General features: G+C 36.2%; 2 protein-coding genes across 3 annotated transcripts; both read right to left on the minus strand.

Annotated features, from left to right (window-relative positions):
• Nucleotides 1-322: 322 nt before the first annotated feature.
• On the minus strand, nucleotides 323-12112 carry il12rb2 (interleukin 12 receptor, beta 2a). 2 transcript variants are annotated; one of them, XM_079460633.1, is made up of 16 exons: nucleotides 12011-12112; nucleotides 11588-11711; nucleotides 10816-11064; nucleotides 10252-10366; nucleotides 9941-10113; nucleotides 7543-7676; nucleotides 5933-6071; nucleotides 5443-5516; nucleotides 4316-4520; nucleotides 2815-2988; nucleotides 2577-2675; nucleotides 2339-2491; nucleotides 2025-2162; nucleotides 1793-1892; nucleotides 1616-1703; nucleotides 323-1056 (listed from the first exon to the last, which is right to left on the minus strand). In XM_079460633.1, the coding sequence occupies exons 2-16, from the start codon at nucleotides 11655-11657 to the stop codon at nucleotides 700-702; spliced, it is 2268 nt and encodes a 755-aa protein (XP_079316759.1). In that variant the 5' UTR covers nucleotides 11658-11711; nucleotides 12011-12112; the 3' UTR covers nucleotides 323-699. The 2 variants fall into 2 exon arrangements, with proteins under 2 accessions (XP_079316759.1, XP_079316760.1); XM_079460634.1 differs by lacking the exon at nucleotides 12011-12112 and having other exon boundaries at nucleotides 11588-11748.
• A 271-nt stretch (nucleotides 12113-12383) lies between these two features.
• il23r (interleukin 23 receptor) lies at nucleotides 12384-24258 on the minus strand. Its single transcript, XM_079460635.1, has 17 exons — nucleotides 24204-24258; nucleotides 23879-24058; nucleotides 23204-23292; nucleotides 22783-23055; nucleotides 22275-22398; nucleotides 21886-22046; nucleotides 21608-21744; nucleotides 21363-21519; nucleotides 21124-21206; nucleotides 20593-20797; nucleotides 19998-20186; nucleotides 19791-19889; nucleotides 18235-18390; nucleotides 16243-16422; nucleotides 15670-15757; nucleotides 15364-15454; nucleotides 12384-14668 (listed from the first exon to the last, which is right to left on the minus strand). Exons 3-17 carry the CDS (start codon nucleotides 23265-23267, stop codon nucleotides 14153-14155), a joined length of 2523 nt encoding a protein of 840 aa, XP_079316761.1. The 5' UTR covers nucleotides 23268-23292; nucleotides 23879-24058; nucleotides 24204-24258; the 3' UTR covers nucleotides 12384-14152.
• Between the last annotated feature and the right edge of the window lie 200 nt (nucleotides 24259-24458).

Here is a 24458-nt window from a genome sequence, read left to right on the forward strand (position 1 = left end):
TAGTCTGTGTTAAAAACACAATTTAAAAATGATGGTACATGAACCACACAGGGTCCAGAAAAAAACGTATTTTGACTTGAAACAGTGGCATGCATATAAAGGTTAGGACGGTCTACCATAGTTTACATTGTTCTTTATTTAAAAGAAAAATAGTTTGCTGTAGGCCTATGTTTGTATTGGGTCAAAAATCTTGTATTAGAGTAGATATGAATACTGGCTCTGCTAGGATATTGATGCGATTGTGCCATTGTCCTTGAGTACCGTATTGTGAAAGTGGTAGTGTATGTACAAAGTCCCCAAAAACTCGCAGAAGACAACTACATCAGAATTATTGTTCATTTATTTACATCTATTCACAAAGTCTGTCAGAGATGGATACTCTCTGTTTTTTCTCAATCAGCATAACTAGTTGATGGAGGGCCATGTGTCCTTTAAAGCATGTTAACTCAAACCTGCTTTTGTTAAAACCTGCTATTTGTGTAGAGATATTCTATTTGCAGGCCCTCACAATCTCTATAAGATCTCAAGTCAACTCACAACCCCCATGCTCAGTCTGGGCTTGTCTTTGACATGTGTACAATTGGACACAATGTGTTGTGACGGCTCCAGCAAGACACCACAAATTGTCTTCTGTTTACTTTTCAGCACCCGTGCAGGACGTTACATAATAACAGTCTGGTCATATTTTAATGCCCTGGGTCACGTGTCATCCAGAAATTCACAGCAGTTTATTTTCACTACATCAAGCGTCAGCCTTTCACCAGATAAAATCAACGGTTCTAGGAAAAGGCTGCTGCATGGTAAGAATCCAAATTCTTCCAATATCCTGTCCTCCTCATCTTCCTCTTCGTCCTCCCCTCCGCTTATGACTCCATGAGTGCAGATGTAATCCTCTGTAATGTCTGTGCTCCTTGTGATCTGGGTTCCGTCAGAAGAGCTGGACCCTTGAGAGAAGCTCTTGATGTAGGTGCAGATGAAGCTGGAGGGATAAGGAACCTCTTCTACCTCCACGATATCTGGTTCCTCACTCACGCTGGAGTCACACTGGTGGTGGAACTGCATTTCAAGTGACATGGAGTCAGTGTAGGGGTAACAGGTGTGGAACAATTTCAAATAATATATTATGAATTGATTAAATACTATGTTTCTAATTGTCCAGAATTAAGGTTAACAGTACTGTCTAAATGTTTACTGATATCGCCGTTCCATACTGTACTTGTTCGATTGTTCCTGTTTAAACATATTTTCTTAATTCACTTACCCTTATGTCATTCCAAACCCTTATTCCTTAAGTAAAACACATTTTCTAACCATAAAGTCGCATAGTGACTAAAGGATGTCATGATTTAAAAATAAAATAAAAGTGTTCCACACGACTCATACACTACATTTCAAATAAATTGAGAAATATAATTAAATTGAATGTGCTTTTCATTGAACGTCAAATATTTTGATTGAAAATCTATAAATTTCGATAGGTCACATACGTTTGGAAAGACACGAGGGTGAGTTTTATTTTGTGTACAAATACAAAGTATTTTTTTGATGCCTACACATAGCTCTTCATAGTCTAACCAGCTCTTTATTTTATAAAATACTGCATTTGTGCACTAACCTCTTCAACGGCATACTCCTTTGCACATTTGCTGTTTGCTGGATCTGGAATAACAGTAGGCAGCAGGCACTGACAACAGCTTAAGAATCTATTGGAAAAACATTCAAACATACATGGGAGTTTCACAGAAAAGAATGCTTGTGTTTTTAAGATCCAAAACATTCTGCTGTTCCTGACCTTTTCTGAACGGAGGAAAACTGGCAGATGCACAGAAACATTAGGCAGATGAGAAGAATGACTGCGCCGGCTAAGATCACTAGAGACATTAGTTTTTCAGCTGAAAGATGAGAACATGAGCACTTATCAAACTGGGCAAAATAAACATATTCAAGTTTAAAGGAAACAACAGGCGTCAATTAGGAACAGTCAAGTAAGGTTATGGATCTGTAATATACTGACAAACACATACAGTATGTTGGTGTGCAGACGGAAAGGTCAATTCCTCTGGGTCCCTGCCCAGCGTCCGTCCAGGCAGTAACCCACAGTTTATAACACTGTCCTGGTGACAAACCACTGATGGTATACTGTTTCTTTGTAGGCTCCACACCTACAATGAAACACAAGCACCACAACAAAAAGCTCATAATACAGTCATGCTATTTAAAATTCTGGTTTAGCCAAAACTACGGAATCATTTCGTGTAGAAATATCTGGACTTGCTGACATCTTCAGAGTTCAGTTTCAGACTCGCACTTGTTTACTGTAATATAATGTGTTACTTACTGTAATGTTGAATATCTTTAGGATCGTCCTCCAGGTAGATGCTGTATTTTCTCAAACAGCCTCTAATCTTGCTTTGAGGGATTTTAGACCACTTCACCTGCAAGCTTTCACTCTCTTTTAAAATTAGTTGTAGACCGGGACCCTGTTCTGGAACTGTGAAGAAAAACAGGTACTTATGTAAAATGCAACATCCAAGATCAGGGCATGCATCTTTATATCATACACATAGGCGTCCAACCTGACTGCCATGTGGAAATGCCTTCAAGGGACGCCATTACTGGGCCTGATGAGCGCAGAGCAGTCACTCCAACCTGATAGCATTTTTCAGGTTGTAGATCTGTACGGACACCAAAACAAAACGTGCAACATAGAGATGCCCATTATTTCTTTAACAACTGTAAATCATTCTTCACATTCACATCAATGTGCAAATTTTGATTTAATATAAAGAGCTCATACTATCACATTACACTTGCCTGTAATGTTAGCTGTGGTATCCACCACTCTGGTCCACTGAAGCTTTTCTTTAGCTCCAACTGGAAACCAGTGCACTACATACTCCTTTATATTGCCTGCAGTAGCAAGCATCGGCCAGAAGAGGGCAATACTATTATTTGAGAGAATATGTGACACAATACGTAGAACTAAACCTGCAAAGACAAAGTAACATAATTATTTATTGGCTTGATTTATCATATGCATTGAGTCATTTTTCACATTAAAGGGATGGTTCACTCAAAAAGGAAAATTCTGTTGTCATCTTTTCATTTCAAACCTGTATGACTTTCTTTCTTCCACAGAAGACAAAAGAAGATATTTTGAAGAATGTTGTTAACTGGCGCCCGTTCACTTACATTGGTCTTCTGTCCATTCAATAGAAGTGAATGGGGGCCAGTGCTGTTACCAACTTTCTTCAAAATATCTTCTTTTGTGTTCTGCGGAAGAAAGAAAGTCATACAGGTTTGAAACGACAAGAGGGTGAGTATGACAGAATTTTCATTTTTGGGTGAACTGTCCCTTTAACTCTGAGTGAAGCTACACTACAGTTATGTAGGGTTGCACGGTGTACCGGTAGCAGCGCGATACTAAGCTTCACAATGTTTTTTAAATGGTACTATTGTAGTGCCTTTGTACTGCCACTTTATGCTACCCTGTCAAATTTTGCCAAAACAGGACTATGAATCTATGCTGTTTTGAGCGAGTTGGTTGAATGATTCACCGACACAAAAAATTTGCCGCCACCTGCTGCCCATTTAAGTCACATTTAAAGTAAGCATTATATTTTCCTTTATGAGCATTGCTATAAATGCAATTTGTCGCACATTGATTTAACTAGTTTGAATGTTAAAATATTTTTTAGTAGTTACTACAGTAGACGTTGCTAAAATTACTAGACACTAGTGTTTTTATAGTATAAAATAGTCAGTTCTGGTCCTTGATTCTGATTGGCTAAGCCAAGTTCTAGCCATTATCAAATACCCAGATTCTTAACGGCAGACCGCATTACATAGCCTTAATATCATTTTATTTACTTTATTTTATGAAACCTGCTACGCATATGGAATAACCGTTTAAAAACGAAAAATATCCCTGCGTCGTGCAACAACGCCCTTAGCTGTTATAAAGTGCTCGGTAACGCACTGCTTCTTGAGGCTTATAGCTTTAGTATACTACAATATTTGCTGGACAATATTGTGTGAGGTATAACACAGTTCACTTAATAAAACATGTTTCATTTAGATCTGTGTATTAAGGAATTTTGGTCTATTTTGCAGATTTTAATTATGAACATGACGCAGCATCGCAACACTACTTGGTATCGTGATATTTCATAAGGTATAGTATCGTAAGATATGTTTATGGTACCGTGACAACCTTCATTTACAGTATGTGACTCAATGTTCAAAATGTTTTTTTATTGCATTTAGCTGGAAAAATGACTGAAAACCAATCAAGTTAGTACTCCTCTATGCTTACCTGGAGCTGGAGAGCATAACTCCATAAATATAGCAGGTGATTGACCCTTCGAGTTAACGGCAGACACTGAGACCGAACAGAGATGGCAACAGATGATACGACTGGTAATGTTGGAGGCCACAGTGGTTGAGTTCATCTTCTTCTGTGTCTGCACACTTATTTTATATCTTTGAATCTTTCCTTTGGCTTCTGATTTGCTCAGTTTCTAAAACAAAATTATAAATGAATAATTAACGTTTTATCATAATGCACTGATTCCTCAATGATGGATGTGATGTGAAAATATCAAGTGTCAACTTTACTTCTTAAAACTAAAATTTTGGTTGCTAGAAGATTTTTACATCATTTGCTGCCTTTATGTCAAATTATTAGATTGTAACACCAGAAAGGTTATGCTATACAATACAAGTGTATTTCAATAAAATATAAACAATAATATATAATCTGTTATTGTAATGTTTCACATTGGTGAAAATTCAACAGATGGAGCAAAAAGTTGTAAAACCTTTTTGCAGTCCTAATTCTGTGTTGTAATAGGAGCTAAATTTGCAAAAATGACTATTTTACATGACATTACAGAATAAAGTTCATCCGACAGTGTCAACAAGTGTATCTTTTGTTGACGCTATCAAATATAACAGAGAAAAAGTGAGCAAAAACTAATTGTTTTAGAGAAACAGAATGCTGAACCAAAACATGAATTATGAACATCAATAAATATCCCCCAAAAATTCTGTAAATTCATGTCTAATGAATCAGTGCTGGTTCAGTTTAATTCTTCCGAATGCACATCGCACAAACTGTCACTGTGTCATTAACATGACAAAAGCAACTCCTCTAAAAGAATGAGTTCTCAAATCCATCATTTCCTTTAAGCCCCTGCTCGATTTTTTGTAAACTGAAACTTGAGCGGCGGCTATCTTTTGGTTTCAGGCTAACACGGTTTGGGAAGATGCAATTCACACTGTGCCAGCCATTGGTTTGACCTTTAAAAGTGAGAAATGCTTGGGGGATGGTGTCCATAGATCTGTCAACATATGTGCCCTTGAGCTAAACAATGCAGATAAATGCTAATATTGTCATTGCAAAAATGTATATTGGTTGGTAAAGTGTTATTGGTTACTTGCCTTCCAAAATATTCGGAAACACGTTTCAGATTTTGGCTCCTGGATGTACCAGATATCAAGAGGCTTGTCAGGCGCTAAATACGGAGACATGATGCAAACAAAAGAAACATTTATTTACCATCACTTATCAAGACATATCAATTGACCGTAACCTCTTCATTTCTACTAAATGTATATAAGGATATCTGTTGTTTTTCTAAAGTAAATTTTTAAAGCGAAAAGACATTTGAATTACCACTATGTGGTACTTTCATAAACACCTGTAGCGTGCGGAGTCTGCGAACAAAAAGCATTCCACTCCTACGTCACTGGAGTCAATTTATCTAACACCATCTTAGTTCTAAAGCACTCTTACCAGAACACTACATTCATTTGACTCCCCTTACAACTTCTGTAGTAGTACACACGAAAACTGCCTTTGAAATCCTACACTACACATTTTAACAAAATTTTACAAAATAATTCTAAGCAATATTATGCCATTACTTACCTTCTTCTTTGGTTTCTGCTTCTTTTGCCCGACTCCAGTCGCTCCATAGACCCATTGTATGATTTATTTTTCTTCTGATCTGGAACTCGTATGTGGTATATGGGCGCAGTGAGGATATGTTTAAACTTGCAGCATTAGTCTGTAAAGAAAAACAGTGCAATGGGTGTGTTGTTAACTCACCATTTGTTAAATACTTTCATTTATCGCTATTGCATACATACAGAGATAGGACTCTCTCAATGTGGAAAATTTGTTAACTTCATCGTAATTGTTTGTAAAGCATTGCATAGAATGATTGTGAACAAATATCTGCGCCGAAAGTGGCACCAGGTCAGCAAAAATATTTGTATTCAAGCTATTTTGTAAAGATCCAGTGTGTAAAAATGTAGCTGCATTGAAACCAACGCCTCAGTCTACCCCTCCCTTTTCGAAGCACTACAGCAGCTGAAACAGCACTGAGATGTCGTCACGTTTTCGCATCTTTGTCGAACATATTTACGAAAAAACCCTCTGTAGGGCAGTTTGTTCATTTAGGACTACTGTAGAAACAACATGGCGAATTCCATGCAAGGGGTCCCGCTGTGTATGTTGGACGAAATCGCTCATACTAAGAAAATACAAACATAACGCTTCATTATGTAATGTCTTTATACACCTCTGAACACATAGACACATAGTGTATATTATATTGCATTTCTATCAGTAGATCCTCCAAAAAATGACACATTGGACTTTAAAACACCCCATTGATTCATTGGGCAAATAAACTGTTAAACCATCCCCAAACTCATGTCTTGGTTGAATTTTGCCTAAATTTTGGAAAACCATTTTTTGATTTGTATTAAAACGAATGGAGATCTTAGGCAGAATGTAAACACTTCTGTTTGCTATACTGATAACAATGGGATGGTGAAAATCTTTCTGAAACAAATTCATTCACACAGAATCATTAAAAGATACATTGTGGGAAGAAGAGCACGAAGTCAGTGCAAAGAAAAACCCCTTTCTTGACATTTCATGTTCCAGGTTTGAGTAATCATGGAGGGCTTGCGGTCTAACAAATAGACTTATTTGTGAGGTTTTGTGGGTATTGCTTATGTCATCATCAACTATCTGCGTTTTGCTTTACCAACTTTACCAAAACAGATGACAGGGAGATCCGCTGATAAAATTAAGCGGAATTACTATGATTTTGTAACTGAAGATGGTATGATCAGTATCATACTTCGAACATCCAAGTTTTATTGAACGTGGCATTTTGCTGTAGCTTCTGGCAATGCAAAAGTCATGGGTTCAATTTTTAGGGAAAACTTTTACTAATAAAATGTGTGCTTTAAATGCACTGCGAGTCGATTTGAATATAATTTACTGATAAAACATTCTGTGTTATATTCAACCAGTGTTGCGTCAAAAAGGGACGAACCCAAGCGTTGGTATAATAACCTATGCTGAGTTGTTTCATCCCAAAAATGCTGGGTTGGTTTAACCCATTGGTGGGTCAAATATAACGTTTTCCGGGTTAATTTATCCCAGTGGTTGGGTTTGTCCCTTTTGACCCATTGCTGGATGGAACATAATAAGAAATAACATTTTAGAACCAGACATTATACCTGGAGGCTGTCCCAGATCTGAAGTTTCACTCTGTATTTGACCTCGACCAAGTTCATGCTGTGATTGTCTGTGTGTAGGTGGCACCGTCGGGAGAAACATTCGACATGACTGATATTAGGCCTTGAGGGTTTTACTGTAAATAAACAGAAAAGTAGTTCAACATTTTTATTCCACTTACAGTTAATATATTGTATAAAGATCAAGCAAACATTTGTTTAGTGCTGTTTGTGGTAACGATAACCTCAGTAGGTTTGTGTGTACCCAACCGATTCTGTAAAGTTGACCTACTTTTAAGATAAAATCCTGCAACCCATAGCACTATCAGGTGCCAGCAGGCGTAAGACAACAAAACAAGCGATAAGTGAGTAAAATATTATTTCGAGTTTTTGTATATATGAGTAAATTTTGCTTACACTTTGATAAAAAAAATGTCTGTGGTAAACCACTGCGTAGCCCACCACACAAAATTTTCACATGAGAATATAACCGTGGAAATTTCATTTCACACTTTACAAAGGAAAACCATACAATTTTTAACCCTCCACACAGTGCACAAAAAAAGAGTTTGGCTTTGGTTTTCAAATCAAACAGCATTTTTTGCTCTGTATAATCAGAAATGTGCTTTCGGTACAACCGCTGCATTTAGAAAATGCAAACTCCACCATTTTAAAGGTTACAAATTGCCATTTTAAAGGTTAAAAGAATACTTATTAAAAATGAAAGAGAAAAAGTTTGTAAATCATTATTTTACTCATTTAAATATTTCTAAATGAGTTCATGCATTAGCTAACATAAACTAACAACAATACTTCTACAGAATATATTAATCTTTATGTTCACTTTAAAGCATTTATTTACTAATACATTATAATATCAAAAGTTGTTACATTAGTGTCAAAGTTTCCATCTGTCTCTCCCCGTGTTTTCCTATCTTCCCATTGGACTCTATCTTCCCATTGGACTGTATCTACCCATTGGACTCTATCTTCCCATTGGACTCTATCTTCCCATTGGGCTCTATCTTCCCATTGGGCTCTATCTTCCCATTGGACTCTATCTGCCCATTGGGCTCCATCTTCCCATTGGGCTCTATCTTCCCATTGGGCTCTATCTTCCCATTGGACTCTATCTGCCCATTGGACTCTATCTGCCCATTGGACTCCATCTTCCCATTGGACTCCATCTTCCCATTGGACTCCATCTTCCCATTGGGCTCTATCTTCCCATTGGACTCTATCTTCCCATTGGACTGTATCTACCCATTGGACTCTATCTTCCCATTGGGCTCTATCTTCCCATTGGGCTCTATCTTCCCATTGGGCTCTATCTTCCCATTGGGCTCTATCTTCCCATTGGGCTCTATCTGCCCATTGGGCTCCATCTTCCCATTGGACTCCATCTGCCCATTGGACTCCATCTGCCCATTGGACTCCATCTGCCCATTGGACTCTATCTTCCCATTGGACTCTATCTTCCACACGTTTCGAGTCTGTAATCCCTACACCTGCCCATCATCAGCTCATCACCCACGGACTATAAATACTCAATCTGTTCCTTTGTTCATTGTCTACTCTTAAATGTTATGTTCAATGTAAAAGCATATGTTAACGTCTATGGTATTCTCCGGTGTTGTAACTCGCGTGTTTTCTCTTGTTTCTTTTTAGTTGCCTGTTTTGTATCTCCTCGTCTGTGGTCCTTGTAGTTCCATGACAAATAGTTAATGTACCATGAACTTACATGAATAATTGTACTGATCTAACATGAACAAGAATTAATACATTCTGAAAAACTACTGCTCATTATTGTTCATGTTAGTTAAAGGGATACATTACACAAAAATGAAAATTCTGTCATTATTTGACTCACCCTCATCTTGTTCCAAACCTGTATAAATGTGTAAAATCTTTGTCTTGCTGAACACACAGGAAGATATCTAGAAGATTGTCAAATCTCACCCCCCATTGACAACCATAGAAATTATTTTCCAGTAAATAGTGGGTGAGATCTTTCTGTGTTCAGCAAAACAAATAAATTTATACAGGTTTGTTTAAAAATTTTTTAGAGGAACAATCTAAGCGTGAGTAAATGATGACAGAAGTTTCGGTTGCACTTTATTTTACAGTACGTTTACCTACAGTTTGCTTACCTAAGAAAGAAGTGGGTAGTATAAAGTAACTACATGGTATAAGTTTAGGTTTATGGGTATGTTCAGGGTTAGTATCGAGTTATTACCCAGTTATTATATTTACTGTAATAAGTACACAGTATGTACAAGGGAAACAGGACTGCACAATAAAATGCTACTGAATTTTCATTGTTGGGTGAAGTATCCCTTTAATGCATTTCCTAATATAAAAAAATCAACCTCAATGTAAATTGTCAATTCGGTTTTTTTACCTATGTTGCTGAGGATGAAGTTGTGTGGACCTGATACGTTTGATCCCAGGCCATTTGAGACATTGAGCCTCAAAGTGAGTTGTGACATTGAACCAATGATGGGGAATGTGGCAAAACAAAATCTTGAAGAGTTCATCACACTCCTGTAGAAGTGGGGAGGGCCACCCTGTACCCTAATAAAAACACATGTACATCATTTAGCATTCTAAAGTTCAACGTAAAATAAATCTTGAAGACTCTAATTTGTTAAATGAATAGCAAACTCAAAAATCTTCCTTGGAATGGCGATTTGACGACTCGTTCGAACTTACCATAACTGACATGTGGTCGGAATCTTGGTATCCCTTCCTATTTTCCAAGTGCATGTGACATTGCCAGATTCAGTTTTTCGAATGCAGGTCAGGTTTTGTGGAATGTCTGGTGGATCTGAAAAGGATATTCACATGACCGTGTCACACACGGAATTCGCTGAAATAATGTTATGCAGGCAGCTACTGTAAGTTTCAGCTTTTCATCACAGTTGTCCACTAGTCCGAATAACTTCATGACAGCTGTCATGGTTTTAGTTTCAGATGACACGAAACTTGGTTTGTTAATCACTCAGATCATATTTTGGCGGTTATGCGTAAAAACTCAACTGGCTTTATGCATGTAAAAGCCTTTTTTTTTAAAATATAGTCGCCACACATCTTGACTAATCCAATGCTGTGACTTTTTAAATAATTTCAGTAAGAAATTTAATTAAAAGAAAATGTATGATTTCCCGCAAATAACAACTTTCACTGCTAAATCCTGATTTGCCATAAAGAGTGAACTCAAGAAATAAAGACACAAATGCAAAAAATACATTACAGAAAGTTAGAAAGACTGCTTACATCCTGGAGCGATGTCAATTCCACATGGTTCTGGGTCTTTGTTACATTTGCAGGTGAAGATGCTCAACTTTGTTAAATTCTTAACATTCACAGACATCACATCTAAATCTGGTGATTGTTCATGCTTAATTTGTTCACCGTCTCGAAAAATGATTTTTGAGCATTTCTTGTTAAAGAAACACGAGACTGTTAAATCGGACCCTACAAGGACTTCTTTGCCTATGTTTGACCGGGCAGTGCACACTGGATCTGCAAGAATACAGAATACATACATAAAAACAGAACAGAAGCATCAAACTTTACGTCAGGATAGACTCAAATTAATGTCTCGAGGCACATGAAGTGATGTGCACTCCATTAGAAATAGACTAGTCGTTTGGTTAAAAAACAGTGTTCAAAATATACAGACGAAATTCATACAAACGTTTACAATTCACTCAAGTTTGGAATGACATAAGGGAATATGATCAAATTATTTATTTTTTATTAAATAATGGATACTACAGTGTGACCATAGTAAATGTATGCTATTCATAACATAACCAATAATAAACTAAAAGGAAATAATTTTCGTAAGGGATATTTCACAATAGCATCAACAACAACAAAATCCTGATAGTGTTGTTAAACCATCTAACGTAAATAACGTCAATGCAATGTAAACAAATAGCGTTAGTAGCCCAATAATGTCAATACACATGCCATTCACTTTCTCACTGCTTGTGCTGGTTTCAATAACACATTCGTGTAAATGATAATAATAATATCTTACTTCCACGTGCACCTGCAGCCTGGATTAAAAGACAAACGACGAGCGTCAGCCAGGCACATTCGGGAGACATTGGGCTCAATGCTGCAGATCAAGCAAACTCAGAAAGTGCATCACCCCTCGTGCTCTGCGGGCAATGTGCGGAGTTTTAGTGGGTTGGTCACACATCCTCAATACTTTATTTCCTTCTTTGAAAATTCAACTCAAATGAAAAATAAGACAGTTCCGTCGTACTACAATGAAGACCACAAACGCTTATTTAAATCAACGAAACTCCCGTAGAGACACGTTCAGCTTCGCTCATTATTTTAAGGGCACGGGTGTATTTTGACGCGTCTCTATCTACAGTCTATTCAATCAGCCCACTCGGCGCTTAAAGCCGACAGTATGTTATGATACTGGCGTAACACATCAAGTTGTACTTACCTCTGCCCATGGGACAGAACTGTTGAGTTTGGTCATTTTTGCTGATGGTTGTTTTAATGCGACGATTCAAGCGCATCTCCTCCCTCTCCTCAACTCAGAAGTGAGAAGTGAGAGGGCAAGACTACGTGCGTAATTTGAAATGAGTAATGCGTCTGTAGACTGCTGCACTTTGTATACAGTTCCCTGTCATGGATGCACAAATGTCATGTTTTGTTTGGATCTTAAAGAAGGCCAAACGCCCTAGGTGAGGTCATTTTTTCAGTTGTCAAGACAAAAAACAAAATACATATTTCATTACTCGGTGGGCAACACCATACTTATGAGCCTTAGCTACAAAATATGATCTAATAACAATATTTTCCTACAAATCATTAATTCGTATTTCTTTTATTGTATTGGTGTCGAACAAGATTACCCCCTCAAGCAAAAAACTTGATAGCACTTACTCATCTCTTTAGCCTTATAAGAGATAAAGTTTGACCAATATCTGCAACAGTACGTCAAAGCAACCTATGCATAGAATTTTAAAGGAAAATAATCTATTTTGAACTATTGTTGTTTCGCACGTAGGCCTATATGATTGGGCTCTCTGGGAAACAAAAAAATAAGTCAATTTCCAAAAAGTCATTTGCAACAGAACATGGGTTTCATTTTCTACATGTAAAGGTCGACGGTTTTTTTACCAAGTTGTGGTGATGTGATACTTCTCTAAGCCTATACAAGTATTTCTTCCTGTATAACACATTTTACAAATGCAATTTAAACCTTAACAGGAACTCACACAACATGCACGTATTTGATACATTTGTTGTCTTGTTTACAATCAGAAAAAGCCAAAGACCTTTGAAAGGTATGCAGCTGCACCCCAACCCTCTCTCCATACCCCACACATTATCTCATCACGTGTCATCATCAATACCACAATACTATAACGGAAATTGAATATGATATAATTTATGCAGAGATCATGACGCATGCTGTGAATGAGCTCGCGAGACGTTGAACTGTACTCTTAAGAGTGACATGAGAACCTTCTCAGGAAGTTTTAAAAACAGCTTTGAGGTGCAGGTGTCTCTGCAGGGTATCATGATGTGTCTAACCATTTACAGAAATAAAACTCTTGGGACCCACTGGCTAATTGCACATGGCAAAAACAACATACTAGGTTAACAAGGTTAGACACGCCAAATGCAGATTTACAAGGTTTGAACTGACTCAGATTGTGATGATGATAACAAACAGAAATGTTTCTACCATGTAGATATGCATGCAATGGATTTCATTTCAGTGATTAAGAACAAAATCGTAGCCTTCAACTAACTGTACACACAAAGTTACACGTCAAATATATTTAAAAGTATACTTTTAAAAACAAAAGTTGGTCGAATTAGCACACTTAAAAGTATACTAATCCATTTATCTTGTACTTACTACATAGACTAAACTCAAACAATCTTCCAATAACTTTCTGTTAGGAAGCGGATGAATCTCTAATGTAGATTTACAGATGTGAAGTACAGTAAGTACTTGTTCATTGCTGTAAAAAGTAATGCTTAAGGTAATAGTGCATGTAAGTGCAACTGTGTTTGTCTGTGGTCTTAAAAAACTTTACATTATTACAAACATGGTTAGTTTAAATTGCTCATCAGTTTTAAAGTGATAGTTCTCCCAAAAAGGAAAATTCTGTCATCATTTTCTCCCCCTCGTGTCATTTTAAACCTGTATGACTTTCTTTCTTCTGCAGAACACCAAGAAAATATTTTGAAGAAAGGTTGTAGCCGGACAGCACTGGCCCCATTCTATTGGACACAAAACCAATGCAAGTGAATGGGGGCCAGTAAACAACATTTCCCAAACTATCTTCTTTTGTAATGACAGAATTTTACATTTTTTGGAGAACTAACACGTTATTTATTTGCCTATATGACATTTCATTTAACATTATTACTAGCATTGGTTCAGCGTTCTAAGTGTGCTTCTATTTCTTATTACAGCACTAGAACAGTTCACAGTTTGAATCCCTCTGCATGTCTGTTTGCAGCATTCAAAATAGACTGGCCCAATTGTCCCTTGAAAAGCAGAAAGTTCTGCATCACTGCTACGTCATCTTGATCGATGCTTGGACAAATGCACCCTTCAGCTTTAGATAAAGATGCTCTCTAGGTCATTAGGAAGTACAGTTTGGCTTATGAATGAACTCTGCTCTATATTTCGTGTTTCCACAATCCTCTCATCCTCTTTTACTCCTCCATCGTTTTCATTTGTATGAGGGGTTAATAGGAAGCTTTCAAGAACGCTTAAGGATCCAAGACTTCCATCCATAGGTAAGATGCTATTGAGGCGTCCAGGTATCACAGGAATGCTGCTTATATCCCAACTTAAGTCATAAGGCAGATGTATTGGAGACAACAGTGAATGGAATTGATCCTCCTCCTCTTTAAGCTCTTCTTCTGTAGTCTCATAGACTCCTTCTGTTCTCTGTGGTTTATAGGGACATTCGATACAACTCTCCCTTTCCATGGGTGTTTGTGGGACATCCTCGTGAAGTACAGTTGGATAAGAGTCTTGCCGCCCCCAGGATGGAGTGACGTCTTCAATGGGAGTTAAGGGAGGATCACTGTCCACAGGAAGAGGTCCCCATGGATGGTAGCTCTCATCCTAACACCAGACAAAATAGCATTAGGTAATTTTGTTACCATAAACATGCATATGGAAATTATATTACGATATATTATATTACATTACACCATACTATATTATTATTCACAAATGTTAATATAACATGGTGAGTGAACAGCTGTATTGAAGGGATAGTCCACCCAAAAATAACAATTCTGTCATCAGTTATTCACCCTTATATTCTTCAAATACTGTGTGAGAGTCATTTTCAGTGGAACTCTAAATAAATTTTGGCAAATGACCATGGTATAATCGGGATAATCCACGGCTAGCCTTGCATTAAAGGATTTGAATGCACTTCGCGGAGATGTAGGTAGGTTCTTGGCCCCCACATCCTGCATTGAAATCCTATAATGGACGGCTAGCCGTGGATTATGCCTTACTTAAACTGGTTTTCACAAAGGTAAGATATATACAGCTTCATCAAAATAAACATCAATGTAATGAATATTGCAGTTAAGTAGCTTGGGTGTTTATTACAGGAATTATCTTCTTTTGTGTTCTGCAGTCATAAAGCTTTGAAATGACATGATAGTGAGTGAATGATGAAATAATGTTTGGGTGAACTGTCCCCTTAAATCATGCAAAAACGTTTCATCTTGCAATAGCCTGGTACAGTCAGTGCCATCAGAAACAATTCACCTAAGTGACTCTTTAGGTATAAACATTATTACCTTTAGTAGTTTTATAGCATTGCTATCATCAAATTTAGGTAAATTCTCAAAAAGCCATGTGACTCCCATGGACATGCACATCTTCATCATTCTGTAAAAATATTTTTTGGACAAACAAGATACACTGTTAAACAAACATAACGTCTGCACATTATCACTATGGTAAATGTATTTATCATCTGTGGCTGTGACTGTAACATTATGAAATACACTAATACAGACATTAACCATATTATAAAATGGTGTGCAGAGATACAGTAGTGCAGACAATGAGTAAAATCATAACCCTGTCATTCAGCACATCACCTTTGCCGCACACATTTTAGATACATCAGGTTGGCTAGGATCACTATAGGAATAGCAGCCACCAAGCAAAATCCAGGTACCATTCTATCTGCAATGTTCAGAAACACAAGAGTTGGTACAATACTTTATTAACTTACACTAATATTATACTCTAAAACTACACAATCTGTCATAATCTAAAGTTAACTACAAAATACATCTTAACTCAACCTTATGTTGTCCCTTTTATGGCTCATAATGTGTTAAAAATACTTTCTGGACAGGGATTTGTTTAAACCAGGACTAGGCCCAGACAAAAGAATGCATTAGAACCCGTAATAATTTTAACTTTTGTCCACAATGGATGCGGCTGTGCCTCAGGTGTAGACACGGTGTTAGTTAAATTAGGGTATTTAGTTATTTAAATCCTGTCCGCCCCATAATAAGTCAATATCTGTTGTTATATAACACGTTCTGTTAAAGAGTGTCGTGTCGATACTTTTTAGAAACACAAACATTATGCACAACCCATACACCACATGCATTGACTTCATTGTTTTTACATTGTTGTCGATTTACTCTTCCATCAGGTACCTGTTGTGTAGTCTGACACAGTCTTCCCACATGTCCATCTCCTGTCAGAATAACAGGTGGCGGCTGCTCCTTTGGGCCCTTCACCCGCAGAGTTCCATGCCGAGACCATAACGTCAAAACTTTCCTGCGGATCCAACAGCTTCCAATTTAGAGCTCTTGGAAGTGTGTGGGGTAGAGTTGCTGCAGTAATAATATACAACATAATGACATGAAACACAACCATACAGAGATGCATTTGCCTATTCTGGTCCTCTAGTGCAATATGGTGCACACGACATTAGCAAAACAAAAATCACGGTCTGCAAAATGCATAAAATATATGTAAATTTCTTATTATATAAATATTAAGATTTGCTTCGCTAACGGTGTTCAGTTTTTAAGTCTGCTGAAGATGGTTGACAGTTAGCGATTAACAGTCTCTTATTTAATCAAACTTTCATATCTGAAAAATGCTAGTGAAGACAGTCAGTCTAAATGGCTTTAAGGTTTTAACCTGTCAGGCGGATATAAGCACTGGGAGTATTTGTGGAAACCAATGTTAAACACTGAACTTTGTAACTGCTCAGTAGGGTGGGAATATTTAACACATTTAGAAAACTGATGTTCTTTTTTCACATGTTCTGCATTTCTCAACAACGTTTTTACACCACAAGACGTCAACAGACATTTTCTGACCACTTTCTGACCAAGTTCTATTGTATGTTTAAAAGTTTGGTTAAAGTAGCTTTACACTGGAAATGGTACAAGCATTTTGCACATAGCCACATGTCTTCCGCTGCTGCCTCTACTTCCTGTCGTGCCTCAAGCCACATGTTAAGAATAGCTGCTGGGTCTCAGTCGAGCCTGTCTTATCTTTAGCTCTACTTCAATAACATTGAAAGAACTTTATTTCATTGCAGTAATGACCACCTCCAGACAGTTTTCATACACATCCTTCAGACAATAGAAACAATGTGTAGAATGTGCAAATACTGTACCCAGGCAGGACTACGCAGGGCATACGCACACCCACTCATTTATAAACCACAGTTTACTTTCTAATATTTCGCTTCACCACAAGTATTTTATAAATTTAGAAATTGAAAGTTACTCTTATCTGCCTAAGAATGTGGGGCCCATCAGTGACTAGTTTTCAGTTTCACTTCGAGGTGACATGAGGGCCGGTCCCAGTGATATATTTTTTCCATCACCCATACATTTAATTTTGCAGTAGTAAAATAATATCTCAATACTACTATAAATAACAACGATGTCAACCAAACTGTAAATAAAACTGAGGTCAATAGTTTTTTATGGGAACTATTTGTCAGCTTGGCATCCTGTCAAAGCAAAACTTCCCACATACTTACTTTGACCTAAAGCAAATGCAACTATAGATTATTAAGGACTTTTAAACCATGCACTAATGCGATATCATAGTAGTCCGCATGTTAGATGTGTCCATAACTATAAATCCCAATTTAACCAGATAATTTTCATGAACAGTAAATGTTTTTCAGTGCAAGCTAAAAACATACGCTCTTCATCATTCTCAGACAAGTAATGCATGTGTAGGGGAGTGGGGTTACTGGAAGAGGATGTGACGACTTTCAGTAAATGGTGGAAAACCCTGCCGTCAAACTGTGGGTGTGACAGTGAAGAGTCTCAAACCATAGACAGGTAAATTGTTTCCATTTGCTAAAAGTATAAAGTAGCACTGGATCCCTTGTGGTTCAGTTTGAAGACACCTGTTGCTAAACTAACAAAACAAACAAACTAAAAAAAATTTACAGTATTGTTATAATGCACAATCTGGTACAAATCTGCACACCACTGCGATAACGACACCAATGTCATTAATCATTAATAAAAGTATATGCTACATGCACCATAAGTGCCTTTGCATCAAAGTTGAAGGCATCAATGTAAATGTAGCGCATCACATTCAGTGTCATAAACAGACACATATAGACACAAACCACAAAGCTCAGGAAACACAAGTGTATTACTTACTGCTCTGAATGAGCATGTTGTCAGTGTGTCTCTGAAAGTAAATGGTATAGTTTGTGACAAATCCCCTCCGTTTCTCTTCCTCTAATTCGTCCCATTGGATGAGGACGTGCTTCTCCTCTACTGGAGTTATTGACACATCTGGACCAGTCAATGGCTCTGACAAAATACAAATAAAACAAACAAATAGGAGGATTATGAGTCATCTTTAAAATGATGAGCAATTTAAAACAAATTCTCTATAGCAAACAAATTCTCTATCATTGCCCTCATGTGGAAATCTTGTACTTATATATATAAGTATTTATGTGTGATAAGTTTAACAACTAACACCTACCTATCTATCATGAAGGAATTCTCTATCACTGCCCTCTTGTGGAAAAAAGCTGGCTACACACAATTTTGATAAGTGACAAATTTCCCAAGTTCAGTGTGCCTCCACTTTTTTTACAATCACCCTTTATTATGCTTTTATATTTTATCTACATGAAGGTAAAATATTTTTTTCTCTGAGCTTTGGGAATTGTTTAACTTGCCATCTATAGGTTTGAAACATTTTGCCTACATATTTTGATTTGGCTAAATCCGACCTGAGCACTCAACTATTAAATTATTATTATAAACTTACTGTTGTGAAACATGGAAAGGCAAGGAGACTGTTTTTAGCACTGATGGTTTATGTACTTTTGTTAAATATATAAAAAAAGAATTTTACAGAAATATTAAAATCCAGTGACAGTTTGCAGCTTTTAAAATTATTCTAATTTGGGAGGGTTTGGTATGGCACGCCGTTTGTAAAATGAAATGTGTACCAAAAACCTGTCAAATTTCGTCATATTTACCAACAAAACTACATACATTTCACTAGAGTCACATACATAATAAGAGTTGAATCGTGTGTATTACATACTATATATAAAATATTAAAAATAAATGTAAAAGTTTATCTAAATAATTAATATAAATATTAATAACAATGTTTCATTTAAATGTTAAATGCAAAAGTTAAATCTAAATCCTATATATAAATCTTATTCTACATGCATAAATATAAATAGTATATATATTATATATATATATATATATATATATATATATATATATATATATATATATATATTTATTTATAATCACATTATAATCTAAATTTAAATCTAAATCTAGATGTTAAATCTGTTGAGCTAAACATTTAGAGAACATGTTCTTTTAATACCGCCCTTTGCTGGATAATATTGGGTTGGTCACATGCAACTGCGCTACTCTGTCTGATTGGCGCAATCCAGCAAAGGGCGGTATAAATGTACATGTAGATTTAATATTTAGATTTAGATTATATATTTAATATAGTATTTATATTGACGTATTTATATTTTTGCATTTAAAACAGGATTTAATATTTAGATTTAGATTTAACATTTAAAATTTAAATATATCATTAAAATTCAAAAATTTACATTTTCATTAAAGATTTAGATTTAGATAAAACATTTAGATTTAGCTTTAAATTTGGTGAAATATGACAGGTTTTTGGTACAAACAGCGTCTGAAACTGAACTTACTCTCTTCTTTTGAATAAACTTGACCAAATGCAGGATCTGAAACTCCACTGGCTTCTTCAATATATAACGAAATGTTATACAAGACACCACCTTGCAAACCTGGAAGTACAGTTTAATACTAGTTAAGTATTTTAAAATGAAATCAAAATTTAACCTGCATTCTTTTTAAGATCTGTACATATAGAAATGGATTTGAAAATGTCTCACCTTCAAGAAATGTGTAATTGCTGTCTTTTGCTAATCTCTTCCAGTGTAAATGCACTGGGCTCTGTTGCCACTGGACTACAAAACCCATAATTCTTTCCACAACCCCGCTGTAAGGAGTTACGTCCCAATCTAGACGCACACTGCCCCCTGGTGCTGGTGATAAATATGTTATGACAGGGGCTGGTTTACCTGTGAAGCACACAAAACGAAAAAGATCATATACAATCTGGAATGTTGAGCAACAGATCAACCGTTTTGACTTCAAAGCCACCCCATTGTCCACAACAATATTTGAAGCCCCCCATTTATAACATCTAGCTTGGCATACCACAAATGGGTACTCTAATGTTCAGAAATTGTATTTCTTAGCTTATTTTAATGCTTGCTTTGTTTTGTTTAGGTACTTTTAAACTATTTTAAATCCCCCTTGGAAGTCTGTTTAAAATTGGGTCCCAGTCAACTGTTTGAGAAACAGTGATGTATATATATATATATATATATATATATATATATATATATATATATATATATATATATATATATATATAAGATCATCAAAGGTAAATTAATAATGAATAAATAATTGAAGTTTTACCTGTATATGTCAAGCTGACAGGTGCTGAAGGGGAGGAGCCAACAGATGTAATAGCATTGACGTTAATCTTTGCCACCTCAAGGGGAAGCTGAATTGTGTGACGAGTGACATCAGCTGAGCAGCTCTTTTCATGGACTTTGTCCTTTTCTTCATAAAATAATTTGTATTGTAACAATTTTCCTGTGTAATCTTCTGATTTATATGGCTAGAAGATACAGTAGAAGTGAAATGTCAATGCAACTGAGATCATGCATATCATAAAGATTGAAATTTCACTCATTATCCCTTATTAATAACCGTACACTAGCCATATATAACTTCTGCACATCTGCCAGCAGATGTCACTGTTTTTCGTGGTGTGAAATAGAACTATGGCGCTGCTCGTTACTTTTTACATTGACAGTTTACATAGGCAGTGACATTATGTAGAAATACGATAAACAACAGACATATTGATTTAGTGGTGTATGTTTCAATGCTTTTCGTTAAGAAACTATATATAACTTCTAGAAAGTTTTATAAGTGAATTACCTTCCACAACACTGTAACATCTTGAAGGCCACGGGCATCCTTCTTCTTGATTATTCTCCAGACATCCAGTTTGTGAGAGGGTGCTAAGGCAGAGGATTGAATGCAAAATAATTGTAAACACTACTTATACATAAAACTACATTCTTGAAACAACCATTCAAACTCATGTCAAATGTATTGTGTTTTTACTTTATTTAATTTTAATTTATGAAATTCGAGTAGGTTTCATTTTGATTTACCTATTCCAGGGCTGTTTATTTTGAAGGGGTGACTCCACATGCTGCAGTTTGTTGAATTGACACAAACTCTCAGCTCCAGCACATATGACATCAATGGTTCTAAGCTTTCCTGCATTAGAATGACTCCATCTTGAAGCTCTGTCACTTTTCCCAGAACCTGATTAGTTCAAACAACAAAACTCATTGTGAACATTTCGTCTTTATTGCTTTTTTAAGCAATGACAAAAACAAACTCGATAATTTACCCAGTCCTGATTCTTGTGTACGCTTCTGAACCTTAGGCTTGGTTTCAGTGAACCGTCAGAGCTCTCCCAATGTATTGTAGGAGAAAAAGAGCCATTGTTAAACTCAACCTTTGTTATCTCTGGAGTGCTTGGAATCACTAAACAGAAACAATATTTTCAATATCATTAAATTCAGACTGAAGGCAAATATCAAGGTGATAAAATCTAAATGAGAATATTTGTTTCTCAAAGTGCCAAGGTGCTTCAGAAATGAGTAACTGCATAATTCGATCTCTTACCGCAGTTTGAAACTGAGAAGGTGAAAGCGGAGTTAGCCTCTCCTAATTCATTGTGCCCCTTTACATGCACTTCATATGTTAAGGTTTCATTAAACACAGATCTTGGAACAGAGAAATGGCCATTCTTCATTTCATACTGAAGGGATTGAGATGTCCGTTCACTTTGTATTGGAGACAGACATGGCAAATCAGAGAAGGAAAAATACGTTAGAACTTGTTTTGCATGCACAGACTGAGATTATTCATAAAGGTTGTCACGATTGGTAAGTACTTTACTGAATTTTGGCTTTCTGGTACAATCTGGTATGATAAAATATGCAACAAGAACACATTTAAGCTGAAATGCACAATTCACAAAAGTCAAAAATCTTTGAATGAGGCAAACTTACTGCTCAAATGTTACTGTGTAGTTGGTAGATAAATGTGTCTCAGTGGTGACTGCCATGGAGCAATTCACATAAATTGAATGTCTGTGCGTGACGCAGTTGAATTTTGTTGGCTTTGGTGGTGGATCTAAAACAGAACATTCATTTGAATCAGTTTCAGCAATAGCTAAATATTCATGATTAAAAAGATGTTTGTTGTCAATTACCATTTTAAATCAAAGAAACAAAATTGGTAACTAAACCTAAAATTACTGGAGCTATTATAAATAACAATGTAATATTATTACAATCAATAGCACACTGTCATATAAAATACATTCTATGAAACTATGAAACTATAAAATGCGCAGATACTGTTTTAAAATAGAAATGTCATGAAACTTAAAATATTTCTATGTTAACTATTGATCTGTTAATCATAGACAATCATAAAGCAAATGTATTTGAGTTGATTTACTTTAGTTAATTGTATTAATTAGCTTAATAAATATGCATGAAGACATGAACCTACAGCCAGCTGTGAGATCTTTGCCACAAACAATGTGCCAGTTTTCATTCTCTTTCACCCTGCAGAGGACCCTGGATCTGGGCTTATTGACGACAATCTCAGTTTGTACAAAAGAGCAATCCATCTTTTCGAAAATGGTCTTTCCATTGAAGTCTATGGCAAAGTGTCTGCCACACCGTTCAGTGTCCGACTGGCATCGTACTGTCAAGTTTGTGCCCAGACGAATGATGTCTGATTCTACCATTACAATTCCAGCACAAACGATTCCGTAGCATCCTATGCAGATAGTTAAACCAAACAAGAAAACATTATCTTACAAGATAAGATAATAAATAAGAATAAATAAATATGGTGGTGGTGGAAACTTAAAATACGTACAATTACAGATAAATCACAATAACTTGGAACACTGGAGTTTACTCACCACATAGTTTGCAGTTGAAAAGAAAAAGGAACACCACTTGCCAAACTCCAATGATAAAATCCATTTCATGCTTTTGTCGTCCTGAGTCTCTATGATTTATGAATAATATGTCAAGTATTTGTTTAGATATTTCATGTTTTCATGCCTCATAATCTCACATGCACATGCAAGCTGTGTAGGCAGAAAAAATAGTGGGTTACCTTTTATACCCACTTTTCCGTAACCCCTTTTTAAAGATGTCACATAATGGTGTCACATAGTTTTCTGCATTTGTTTATCATTTAAAAAAACAAACCAAATGTGATGAACGTTACCAGAAAATGATAAGCATGTTTGTGACCTATATGTCAAAACAGTAAGCGCTGTCATAAGCGCTAACGTTGCAAGCACAATGTTTATGTTGACCTGGTTTAATCAAAGATACCTCGCTTTTTGAAGGGGCAATGACCTAGATTTGTGGTATATATGAAACTCTGAGAATCGTCTGTAACATTTAGGCATCCTACTTTTAAACCACCTTTTTACTCAGCACAAAGCATTACCGTAATTATTTTACCTTAAACAGAAATTTATGAACCTTTAAATAAATATATTTGACCTAGAAGAATACACAGTAAAAATCAAACAGAATTTGATTTGATATTTTCTAGGTATGTCTTAAAAAAACATGCAAACCTTTACTATGCCACATGTGCAGGCTTAATTTGGACTCTTTTGCTGAACTCGGTGGAGCGAAGTGTCACCAAGGTGGGAAGACAAAACATCCATGTTTATATTGCCACGATTCATCCTCATCAGCTTGCTTGACAAGACTGCCAGTTTCAGACGTGCCAAATGTTATAACCTTTCAAAAACCTGTGGAGGAAAAGATAATACACATTAATTCAGCAATTCATTTTTTAAAGATCATAGTGATATGTGATGCTGTCTTTGAAAGCTCTTCAAATGTTCTTCATAAAAAATTCTATTTATTACAAATCTGTCAACACAAAGTATTTACCCATGCTGTCCACACACCTTCCCGTTCACATGCTCCGGCTGTGTGAACATGTCACAGAACAGTCTTCCTGCTTCCCCCACTTTTTAATTTCCACACGCATCTTCAAAGTAGGCTATTTCTGGGGAAACCCCACTGTGGTTATAATAAACTTGAGATTCAGAGTGATACATGTACTAAGACTTACTAAGTAACATGTTTATAGTAAAACAATTATAAACCTTCACATTAATTGAGAAAAGAGATATCCTTTTATTG

The sequence above is a fragment of the Barbatula barbatula genome (genome assembly GCF_947034865.1).
Source record: "Barbatula barbatula genome assembly, chromosome: 7".
In the NCBI taxonomy this organism is placed as follows: Eukaryota; Metazoa; Chordata; class Actinopteri; order Cypriniformes; family Nemacheilidae; genus Barbatula; species Barbatula barbatula.